Below are 12,073 nucleotides of genomic sequence, written 5' to 3'. Positions count from 1 at the left end.
GGATCTGTAAGTATTATTTTCAGGTGTCGGTATAGGTTTAAACAGCGTCAAAGCGACTGTGATTTCAGAGTGAGGTGTTCTGTGCATGTTTACGCAATTGTGTTTGTGTACTTACGCAAAAACGTATTTCGTATGTCCGGATATTTTTCCGTGGACGTCATATGTTCCGAGATGCAAAAAGTTTTCCGATAGCGACCCTGTAGTGTTTCTGGAGGCAGGGGAGGGGAGACATATAATTATGAATAGGCTATGGAATTAATGTTCATTAGATTGGTAAGGCTTTATTGTTACACTCCAAAAATAGAGAACTTTTTGCTTTTATTTTAAAACAATACATAAAGTTTATTGCAACAGAAGTAGAATGCTCAACTTATTTTAAAGATGGTCGGAATCTGGTTCCGCGGGTAACTTATTCTATTTGCTGTCTTGTTGTCTTCAGGGAACATCTCCGCATGCTGCTAAATCCTTGTGGGTCGGTATTTCTTTTTCAGGGTACTGAGATATTTTATCCCTGATTATCTTTTTACGAGATAGGATTAAGCTTCATCTAGGGCTTTAAATCGAAGGAAATTCTTTTTAAGTTGTTCAATAAAGAAATGATTTCTTCGTCAGCTTCGCTTTACGGAGATCTCTAGGGAATCTCGAAATGGGCAAACACACCTGTGTCATCAATTTTATTAATTCCTTGCGCTGTTCCTCCGTTCTTCGGCCCAAACGTTCAAGCAAAACGCGAGTTAAGTGCATTTCTTTCTCCAAGAAATCAGATTATTTGAGTTTGAAATTATTTGAAAGTGATGAGGGGTCTGGCATTTGATGAGTTATTTTTGCCTGTTTAACTTACTTAACTCTCCCTTTTTGTTAAAATAATAACTTAATAAAGTCCAAGTCATTCTAATCTTGTTATTCTAGTTACTTCCTCTTCAACGTCTGTCTCTCCGTCAGTATCCGTACTGTATAGCGATTGAAAACCAAAAATTGCCTTATCTTCCATGATTTTTCGTATCGATAATAGAACACTAGTGTTGACAGCAAGCCCGAAGGAAAACAACAAAAGACAAAATAAAACAAACAAAGAGATCACGAACGAAGATCGCTCTGCATCTTCAGGATCAAACTTTGGATGCATGGGAACATAGTCGCCAAATCCGATGGTGGTTAAACTTATAAAAGCGAAATATATTCCTTCGAAGAATGTCCAGTCCTCTGCAAACATTCCCACTATGGCGATGATGCCCATAACAACGGCTGCCAGCAGTATGGCAACAAGCAGACAAAACAGGCTGAACAGCTTGCTTTCTGGTTTGCATTCTCTGTTCTGCAGTGCCAAGCCAATGTGCTCCACGATTTTTCGACCTAATGACGTCAGCATCAACCACGTGATCGGTATACCAAAAAAAGCGTAAGCCATGCAGAACAGACGACCTGACAACGTTCTTGGAGCGAAATGTCCATAACCTATCCAGTAAGAGAAACATAGAATATCAGATAATCATTATTCACAAACTTAAACAAGGAGAGTGGAATGGGACGAGAGGCGTGGATGCCCAAGAAACAAGATAGGAGTAGAACTGTGAGACAGCCGATCTGTGTGAAAACTCATCTTCGAAATGCGCTAATCAGAGCTTTAAAAATCGAGCCAGTCACTGTGGAATTAAATGTTTCACGGTGTGACGCGTACCCAGTCGACCTTACTGGCTGAAAAAGGCAGTACGCAGTCGAAACCTCGCAATGCATATAAAAAGAATATCGGAGACAAACGATTAGATTCCATTTATTGATCGCATCTAACGAAGATAAGATAAAGCTCATAGGTTGACGTTCTAAGAATCATTATTCCTCTCCAGTTATTTTCAGATCACTACCTTCTACGGAGATTCCAGGGGGATATTGTAAGTTTTGCTCGCGTGAACATCCCTGAGGCGTCTAGCGGGCTTTCCATCAAAACATTCAAGAAACGTGCGATGTACCATGTACTTTTTGACTGAGTAAGAGGGCCAGATGGGAACAGGTTTTGCGCGAGATCTTTTTTACTAAAGCCAAATACCTTTCCGTCTGGCTCTCTTAATCTCATTCGATTAGCTTTCTATCATACGGACGCCTCCAAATCTGCCTTCTTGTATTTTGCATCAGAGTCGCATGGCCACATACAGAGCAGTGCAGCTTTGCACAGCCCCACTCGCGCCATAGCACACTGACTTTATACGGGGATTCTTTGGAGGTTTTTAAAAATTGCACGCTGGATCGCACAAGTCACCAGATCCTTGTGGTCAAAAATACACTGAGAAGCAAGCCGAGATTCTCTAACTGAGAAGGAATTAGTTTTGAATAATGAGGGATTCAGCTTTTCAGCTTGATTCTGTCTTTGTCGACATGCTTTTATACTTTTATTCGTCATGCTTTGGTGTAAAACGGCAAAATTAAAAAAACCTTTCTGATTGCTGATAGCATTTGCCTCTTACAAGAATCTCTAGACTTACATGCGCTAAGACGCACTGCCTCTGTGAATTTAGTTTGACCATACTCTTTGATCGTTTCAAATAGAGCTCATTAAAGAGACAAGGATGATTATCTGGAATATAGGCCAATCGTCAACCAATGAATCAGTTTGCGAGTACCTCGATCATCCGAATAGAACCGGGTACGTGCGTAATGTCCATACGACCGCCCGAATCATCCCAGTCGACTCAAAAACGGAGGCAATCGGACCGATTCGTACGATCGTATGGGAGCCATTTGTAAGGGATTAGCATAATCATGCATCATGCAACGTGTAAATATTGGAAGAAAGGAATCAAAATAAAACTATTTTTTAAGGTTATGATTACTTTAAAAGAAAACTAAAAAAAAAAAGTATTGTCTTAGATGATTTGTGAAAAAAAATAAAAACATTCGGTTGCTCAAACAGGTGTACATCGTTTCAGTTCTTTTCAATAATTAATGAAAGCAAGGATGAATTTAAAAGGCATTTAGAAAAGTGTTAAAATCCCTCAAAAGAATTGAGGTCAAAACAGAGGGCGTTACAAATATAGCGTCAGAAATAAACTTGAACAAATTTCAACTTTGCGCTTGTAATTAGACAGCCTTAACAACTTTGTAAGTGCAAACTTAAAATGATTAATGGAGAACGTTTTAAAATGAACTGGTGTTTGAACAGCGTAGAGAAATATTGTCATTCATACACAAATATTTCACGCGCTTTTGTCATTAATTTATGCCCATCTCTCGTGTTATTATTTACAGTTCCTTGACCTAACTTTTGCCACGTGCTAATTTGAATTTGACTTAAGATCTTTAAAACATAACATACGATTTCTCTTGTATAACAGACTACCGCGATTAACCGCTGCTTGATCCCAAAACAATTTAACTGCTTTTTTTTTGTGCGAAGCTTTTCGCCTACATAATTTCGATTACAATCCCTTTTTTTTATTAATTGTAATAAAAGAAAAGTTTATTTAAATATTCGCAATATGTAAAAGGCCATTTCACTAGGACAAAACATTGACTTCCCCAACCATTTAGTACTCTCATTTAGTCTTGAGGAAGGAAAATTATTGCTTTTCTCATAATATGCCAATTCAAAAAGTAATTCGATCAAAGAAAAAAATGTTTTTATGGAAAAATAGGTTGTCTCATTTTACCGGCGTTTTAGACTCGATAGTAATATGAAAGAAAACGTCTCTTCCAAATGAAATAATGGTATAACCGACTTGTCATGAAATAAGTGTAGTTTACTTTATGGCTTTTGTCCAGTTTAAACTTTTTTTTAAAGTGAGTTTTCATCGCTCACGGCATCAGATTATAAGCAATAAGCTTATATATATGTTAAAAAAAATATTCTCACCGATTGTTGTGATGACAGTTCCGGAGAAGAAAAGTGATCCGATAAAGCTCCATTTTTCTAACCATCCACTTGTGAAGCCCCAACTTTCTGCCTCGGTTATGATTTCAACGAATTCTTTCATCTCTTGATGGCTTATGTTGTACTTAACCAACATGTCTTCTATAGCTCTCTTCGCCTTCCGTATACCAAGTTGTTCGTTGTGGGATTCGAGTTGTCTAAAAACCACCATGCCTAATGTTAAATAAAGCACGAAAAGAATCCCCCGAATTAACAGTCGCTTTGTTTCCTTTTTCATCCTAAACCCGGCTATCGATTTAACTCGAGTTTACAGTCGAAAATTAAGATGCGTGAACTCGCTAGGTAGACGGTAAACTCAGTTCTTTGAATGGCGCGTAAACCCTTTGTTACGACTTGGCGACGTTGACTGAATAACCAATCGGAAAACAAAAAGACTTGTGAACATTTGCCCATGAATATTTATTAAGAGGATTTGTAATCTGATATATAGCAAACTTTTAACGTGACTTTAAAAGGCCTGTAAACAACACCTTTGCCCGACAGGCGTCGGCGAAGTTTTTGAAATAAATTAGTAATCCTTCCCACGAAGTATTGCATCGACATCGATGCGTTAAGGCAAGATTTGTCGTTGTTTGACCTCTCTATGAGTTTTTTTTACGCTGGTGATAACTTTTTTCCTTTTCAGAGATAATACAAAAGGAAATTAGGGCCTTCCCTACTTAAAAACACGTCAATCAATCTTTTCTTTCTTTCAAACAACATTTGACCTCTCTCTGGAGATGGTAAATAATACTCGGAATCTCTTTTCTATAAAAAGCTTTTTAGGAAACCATCTATCACAGCAAATCGCCGGTTGTCCTATTAAAGAGAACCAACGTCATTCCCATCTTAGTCCCAACTGGCACCAAACAAAATCAAAATTAGTTTATGATAGTGTGTCACACTAATGAGACGGTTTGTTTCGATCGCAATTACGACTTTTAGCTACCTTTCCGCCGATAATCTTTGCTCAGTTTCAGATAGCATGTATGGGGTTAAACACGTCACGAGACAATAGTTGCGTCCAATGTTGCTCCATCAATGAGTTAAAAACCTCCCCGCCCACAAAGTTTTTCATTATCAATTTGAACTAATTGTGGACGAGGTCAGACAAAGTGAGGATCGAATATTTTATTGTACTAAGTTCAAGTGATATTTCTTTGCGAATCATTGACTGAAAAACATTTTCACGAGGTTTGTTTCCAAAGAACCGGTTCTTTATCAACAGAAGGTTTTGAGAATGAAATAAATTTGCCCACTCACAGTATACAGTTTCATTCATTTTCGATCTAGTGGCACTTTTATACTCTTTAACCCACACACAACTTTTTCCGCTTCCGAGTCAAATGGTGATGACCTCTTTAAAACAAACTACTTCTTCGATCGCTGTACTCGGTAGTTCCTACGATCGATTAGTGTATAGACCCAACCTCTTTTAAAGATATTTTTTCTTTGGTCCAAGACGACGCACTGTTTTTATTATAAAAATTATTTCGGAATGAGCTCGAGAGTAGGAAAGATTTACCAGGAGCTTCTCTCTGAAAAAGAGACGAGATGGGAAGATCTCCTGGCGTCTTAAATAATATCTGACATAGAACAAATCCTCGAGCCACTGATCAAAACGAGGCAAGCTTGTAATTTCACTTTCATCAGTTCTTTGTCCTTTTTATTAAAAAAAAAAAAAAAAAGATTCCATTAAACCGTGTGTCTGTTTAGTTTTAGTGCACGGAGAATATCGAAATTTAATGAGAAAATAAGTAACACACTCCTCTCTGGCTTGTAAAGTCTGGTATGTTTTTCTTGAAAATTTTAACATCATTATGTCTGTGATCTAAAACAGAACAGACAAACAGTACTGCACTATGGAATACACTTATGAATTGGTTCCCTCTAAAAAAAAGGCATTAAATATATAAACGAGGATATTGTGTTCCTCTTATATTCTAATGTTCTTCCGTCCGATTAGTTGGTCGTTAGTGGAAATTAAACCCGCACTGGAAAACAATTTCATTTTCCCACCGTCTTCAAATTTTTTTTTTAAATATTGATTTTATCAAAATCCTGCCCTAGGCTCACAGATTCCAACCATCAATTAGGTTTTCCTTGGACATGGCAAGAAAAGGGAAAAAAGGGGGTGTTGGGTTCATTTTACCAAGAAAAATTATCCGTGTCCTCGTCAAGTCTCCTTTTCAAGTCATTTACAATAGCAAAGCTCGTCCGTGGAATGTCCTTCTTCTTGCTCTATTTGTTGCCTCTGCTATCACTGCGGTTACGAATCATTTCCCATGCCATCGTTTTAAACTGAAAAAAACAAGGATCCTATTCCCGAAAAAAATTAATTCCGGCGCCATTAGCAACGACTTCGCACAGAGGCGGACTTTTGATAAGAATCCAGCATGCTGAAAGCGTTGCGTAATAAGAGCGAATAACAACTGAGAAGAAGACCTAGTATCTCTGAATTGATCTATGATGTCCCAAATCAGTTTTGTTTTAGAAGTAAAACGTGGGAAGACGGAGTTCCCTAGGAAATGAGAGATTTAGCCTTTTAACTTCATCTCCTATAGATTCCGCCAACCTATCTGTCCTCTGTAAGGAATATATATCGTTAATTTGCTTTGATATAATCTGAGGGACCTGTCATTATTTGTCACCGGGGGACGAGTGGGTCGGAGGATTTCGTTTGTGTCGCCATAAAATTTATCTGATTCCCCCTTGAGGCTCTGTAATATTCTTATGCTTCTCCCCTCCCATTGGCAGTTAATTGGCGAAATACCCTCCCCCCCCAAATCCAGGCGAAAAATAGTGACTGGTCCCTAACCTCTCTAATTTTGCGATATCTCATACCCAGTCCTTAAAGAGCTTTTTGATGGTAGCGGGGTACTTGAAACCAAACATTTCGAAGTCCTCCCGGTAGATATCTGCGAGTTTGACAATTTGGTGCAGTGGGATCTGGGAATAGTGTTTTTCCAGCAACACTGAAGTGTGAGATCTAAATGCTGGAAATTGAAACTGGTCATCCAATTGTAACTTTTTTAAAATATAATCAGCGTCTTCCTTGATGGTGTCAAAGTAGCCAACATAGTTATAACCAACGGCGCATGGGTAGCAGGTTTGGTGGGCTGGGCGCCAGTGCATATCCCACGAGGAAGGGTCTGGTAACTGATTAAGATAAGTGGTAAATTCTGCTAAAGTTGGTCTTCCACCGTTCTCCTTGTCTCGACCAACACCGCGAACTTTCTGAATTATTTTCTGGGCAACTGTCTCATATAAGTGAGTCGTTTTACCAACAAATTTATCCCGGTAAGCCGATAGTAATCTTTCAAATGGCTCCCGAACGAAGTAGAACTTCTGATAAGATTCCAGCATTTTCTTCCTTTCTTCTACTGAAAACTCGTTCAAGAATTTAAAGATTGAATAATCAAACAAAGAGATGTCATGGTTCGGTGTAACCGGGCGAACTGCAAGAACATTTAGAAGTAAATCTTTCCACTGGCTGCAGCCGGTTTTTGGCACATAGCAGATAATAAACTTGTGCTTCTCACTAACGACAAAGTTAAAGTGATTTCGATTAGGAAGTTTGTGAAAGATGTTCTTGTTGTTTCTTGATGCATTGCAGTAATTTCGGATCCGTTCAAGTCGATCTTGTTGGATCTTGTCTTGGTTCACCTGTAACATGAAACGAACTGTGATTTGCTACAGAAAACTGAAACTTGAAAATGCTGAGGGAAGCTTGTACCAATTCAAGGCAGTCGTGTTTGGATGCATCCTTCCTTTTAAATAGCTAAGCATTCCAGAGAAGATCTTTAAGGCTTATGGCGTATAACTTTTAAAAGAAACATAAATACATTGATTACGATAAAAATGCGCCTTTTTTTTTGTTTCTTAGTTCCTCTCCTTTACGTGCGTCCTCTGTCTAGCTACGTGGTGCAGATCCTAATAACGAAGTTGACGTAAAAAGCACGACCGTCTGGCTTATGAATCCGTGGGGGGTGGGGTGCTTCGATACTCGTGTTCAGCTTAGTGGCTAGTCTTTGTGAAGGTTTTTGTCTGAGAGAGGAACTGAGGAGTATTGCTAATAAATAAACTATAAACTTGGAGTAATAAATCCCGATCAATAAGGACAGCCATTATTTATCGGCTGGAAGGGGGGAATCGAAGGTTTTTTTAGGCGATCAGATCGTTTTCAGGGGGAACGGAGGGGGGGCTAGTTTCCCCCCCCCCCCCGTCGATAAATAATGATCAGTTCCTAAGAGAACCAATGCAAGACTTACTGGTAAGATTGTCATGTTCTCATCTTTACAAGCAAGTGACAATTAATGAAACTACTACATGACTTTTGGGAGGAATTTAGGTACTGACAAGACTTTAATTGTCACTAATGCCACCTTAAAAAAGTGCTTCTACCAACAGAAAAACAAGTCAGACATCGATAGTGAGTCGAGTTTTAAGAGGTCTTTGCTCCCCAAGAGGGTAACAATAGTCAAACACTTCAGAATTTTGATTTATGTTGTAGCATTTACCCAATCGTTGATCAAGGCTTTTCCAATGTCTTTTTGTTAGACGGTTAGGTTAAGTACTTACTGTTTTGTGCTCATGTGCAGCTGTAGTTAGACTAGAATTTGTGTCCTCGTAATCTTAAATAAAAAGACACCAAATGAATAGAATTACAAAAAAAACAAAGTATCAAATGAGTTTGGCCCCTTTAGATCTCACTAAGCTTCGTTCAACTCTCTATTAAAACTCCTCTTTGTGTTCTGAAAAAAAAAAATAATCCTTTCCACAATTCTAGATCTTTACTTTTTAGCAGCAATGAAATTTATTTTCATGGCTAAGTTTCTTTAGCGTGTGTATAATTTGGAAAGTACTCTGAGTTAGAGAATGATATGGCCCCAGGCACGGAAGGGGGGGGAGGTGAGGGTTGGCTTTGACACGATGAAATTTACCTGATAATGGCAGTCAATTACCTACAGTCCTGCCCTTTATTCTCATTTGGCAACGACTGATCTCCTTCTCCGTTCCCTCTTAAAAACCGCATAATTCCCCGGCCCAAAATCCTCCAGACCCCCCCCCCCCCCCCCATTGTGATAAATAATGACATCGTCCCAGATAAGTTAGGAATATGGAAAAAGAATCCACGGACCGAAACAATTCTCCACTTGTCTTATTGGTGTTTCCGCTAAAAAAAAAACTATCGTCGAGTCACGCGGCGCCGAAAATCATAATTAGTATTCAAAATATGAACCCCAAAAATTTAGCAACAATAAGCAAAAGTATATAAATAATTTTATCTACGGAGGTAGACAAAAGATAAAACAGGAATTCGTTTCGAAATCACTAAAATGTGGGACTCCCCTCCCCCCTTTTCAAAGTTGACGAGGTGTGACACTAAATTTTGAATTTTCAATTTATTCCTGCGAAATTTTGCAGATTTACTTAATTGTTCGGGATTTAGGAAGCAGTGAGGCTATTCGTGTATTAACTTAGAAGCGTGACACAGTCAAGGTGATGTATCGAGTCACGCAAGACAAAGTTATATTATTACTACATCTCAGCCCAAGATATCACGGTTGTTGGTTTACAAACCTATTGTTTGCTTTGTGTTTTGGGCGGAAAACGGATCAATGTTTGAAAGGAAATAATTTTACTCAAAGTATAAATCTGTTGGATAAGCCAGTTTTCGTAAATTTGTGACATATCTGTTGGTTTGCCAACAGCAGGATATTGTTATCTGAAAGAACTGTCGCAATTTAAATGCCTCTTAATCTGTCCGAAATTAAATTCAAATAAAACGAAATCATTATCAACAAAGAGTAAAAGAAAATAATTAACGGGGTAGGGAAACACCTCACCGAGGGTGGGAACGATTTAGGCAGATAATCAGAAGTATAATTGGCCAAGGTCCATTTTTCGTGATCGCGAATTCTTTCATCAATATACCTTTGTGTAATACTATGATGGCGGCTTCTAATTTTAGTGATGCCTTGACAGAAAAGCCATTCCAGATAAAACTTAAAGCTATGGGTTTGGGAAAAAATAGGTAGCTACTGGCTGGCATGAGGGTTCTGTTTTTTTTTTTTGTTTTTTTTTTTCGGTATCGATGTCCATTATGTAACACTAGACATCTACAAAAAGTTACTCGATGGTAAAACAATAAACCGAAGTTAGTTTGGTTTCGCGATAAACGATACATCCCACGGGCATAAAAGAGTAAAATTAAACACAACTTGAATTTATAATTTACGCTGAAAACTCGACGTACCTCGCTGCGACAATCTCCTCAGCAACAGAATTCCGACCACCAAAGATATCACATAAGCGGCGGCCGTCCGAACCGGCTTTTTCGTTGTAACACCGTAGAAACCTCGTCTGATTTGCGAGGCTATTGGCATTTCGTACAGAGAGCAAACGGAAACATTAATGAAGAGAATGCAAGAATAACCTATTCAAATCGAAACGCTTGGCAGTCACGGGTAAGATCCCACTTCAAAGAGCGTGTTCAATTTGGAAGCACGTTGATATCGGTAGTGATGGCATTAGACCAAGGCGAGGAGGGGACGGACTTTGAAATCAGACGCTATACATCCTGCCTTCGTATGCACTAAACATTTCCTGCGATACTGACAAGGAGAATTTGTTTAACCATCAGTTATTTCCTTTATTCCCGAAAGCGTAATTTTTGACTCTTCGATAATGCAAGAGAATTTTTTCGAAATGATTACTTTCAGATGTAAATATTTTCTAATCGACTTTCATCTTTTTAATATAAAAATATTTTATTTTTTTGACTCGGCGCATTAGCTACCTGAGCTAGGAGCGCAATAAGCTTCAAGTTCTCGAGCAAGCAGAAAGTGTTCGCAAGGTGTGACAAAGATGTTATACATGCGTGACATTTTTCGAACGTTACATGTAAAAGAGTACGTGATGTGTTTGGGTGTCACAGACCTGCTTCAAACTATGTGTGAGGATCGAAAATATCTACTCTACTTATTAAGACCCTATTCAACGTTCCCTAAGGAAGTCTGCTATTGTCAGACGAAACGCGTTTATTTTGATGCTTGCATAGCTGCTCACTAATTTATGATTTTTTAAAAATAAGATGTTAATCACTCTGAGAGGGTCTAAAGGGCAAAAGAAGCAGTTATTGCCTTAGGTGTTCAAAACAAGACAGGCATCAAATTTTATTTCCATGGAATAAAATGGGGTGGAGGTTTTTTGCGCCAAATTGAGGACACTAGGTCTGGCGTTCCAATTACACGATCACAGTTCATGTGCCAAGTGAATGTCACGTCACAAGTAAAAGGCTCGCATTTCCAACTCGTCTAAAATTTTCCTGCGGGCAGATCTAGACAAACGCGCATCCTGCAGCGGTAATAATAAGAGTCTGCTCGCTGGCTCAGACAAGGTCAGGATAGAATCAGGGGATGGGGTTAAGTACGGGGAAATTGTCCTGGAAACCGATCTTTAAATTGTTGATCAGCCATAGAGACTGCGGGCTCTCCGACGGAGGGGCATTAAACGAAACACAATCGAATGGCTTTTCTTGCTTCTCTCTAGAAATTGCTTTAGACGATACAAGTTTATAGAATAACGACAAAGCGATTAAATCAAAGGAGACTAAAATGATAGACATTGGGAGTTTCAGATTCCGACTGAAGTCACGAGTAGTTGGAACATAGAACTGTTGATCTCAGCAGCTACGTTTCCCTAAAGGATGATACTTAGAGCGGGCTTACGGGAAGAAATGCACCCTTAAACTGCAAGGTAGAAAAATATATCATGTCAATATTACCGGTTTATTATAATTTTTTTCAAAATTTACTCAGTTATGTCCAATTGTACTTCAGTTATACGTTTTCCGAGAAGTTTAATATTTCGAGTGAGTTTACAAAAAGAGACCAAATTTTCTAACGAGCAGCTTCTTTTGTCCGTAGAAAATAGGAAATGTATTTAAAAAATACCAAACCTACATAAAAATGTCAACTTTATGTATTCAAAAAACTCTGAAAATCATCAATCTAAGTCCGAAGGGACTGCTATACTCAAGCTAAATTTTAATCCCATTTAAGTCTGTTTCAATTGTTTCATAACCTCGAGAGAAATGAGTTTTTTCATGATCTGTTGAAAGAAAAAGTGCGGCGAAGCGCATTTGAAATTTATGATCCTTTAATAGTG

At 38.5% G+C, this 12,073-nt stretch overlaps 2 protein-coding genes across 2 annotated transcripts; both read right to left on the bottom strand.

The window, feature by feature from the left end:
• Window positions 1–301: 301 nt before the first annotated feature.
• Window positions 302–5,364, bottom strand: LOC113685468 (two pore potassium channel protein sup-9). The gene is made up of 2 exons (XM_027202981.2): window positions 3,845–5,364; window positions 302–1,455 (listed from the first exon to the last, which is right to left on the bottom strand). The coding sequence occupies exons 1-2, from the start codon at window positions 4,137–4,139 to the stop codon at window positions 887–889; spliced, it is 864 nt and encodes a 287-aa protein (XP_027058782.1). The 5' UTR covers window positions 4,140–5,364; the 3' UTR covers window positions 302–886.
• A 213-nt stretch (window positions 5,365–5,577) lies between these two features.
• Window positions 5,578–10,491, bottom strand: LOC113685441 (carbohydrate sulfotransferase 12). Its single transcript, XM_027202953.2, has 3 exons — window positions 10,161–10,491; window positions 8,483–8,535; window positions 5,578–7,567 (listed from the first exon to the last, which is right to left on the bottom strand). The coding sequence occupies exons 1-3, from the start codon at window positions 10,288–10,290 to the stop codon at window positions 6,740–6,742; spliced, it is 1,011 nt and encodes a 336-aa protein (XP_027058754.2). The 5' UTR covers window positions 10,291–10,491; the 3' UTR covers window positions 5,578–6,739.
• Window positions 10,492–12,073: the final 1,582 nt, after the last annotated feature.

This window comes from Pocillopora damicornis, chromosome 2 (assembly GCF_964200805.1).
Source record: "Pocillopora damicornis chromosome 2, jaPocDami1.2, whole genome shotgun sequence".
NCBI classification, from domain to species: domain Eukaryota; kingdom Metazoa; phylum Cnidaria; class Anthozoa; order Scleractinia; family Pocilloporidae; genus Pocillopora; species Pocillopora damicornis.
Note: the sequence above shows the minus strand (reverse complement) of the source record. Positions and strands in the feature narration are given on the sequence as shown.

Coding starts and splice junctions, on each gene's coding strand:
- LOC113685468 (XM_027202981.2), bottom strand. CDS start 4,139: ATGAAAAAGGAAACAAAGCGACTGTTAATTCGGGGGATTCTTTTCGTG. Junction 1,456..3,844: donor AACTGTCATCACAACAATCG/GTGAGAATATTT, acceptor CTTACTGGATAG/GTTATGGACATTTCGCTCCA.
- LOC113685441 (XM_027202953.2), bottom strand. CDS start 10,290: ATGCCAATAGCCTCGCAAATCAGACGAGGTTTCTACGGTGTTACAACG. Junction 8,536..10,160: donor GAGGAGATTGTCGCAGCGAG/GTACGTCGAGTT, acceptor TTTTTATTTAAG/ATTACGAGGACACAAATTCT. Junction 7,568..8,482: donor CTGCACATGAGCACAAAACA/GTAAGTACTTAA, acceptor TTCATGTTACAG/GTGAACCAAGACAAGATCCA.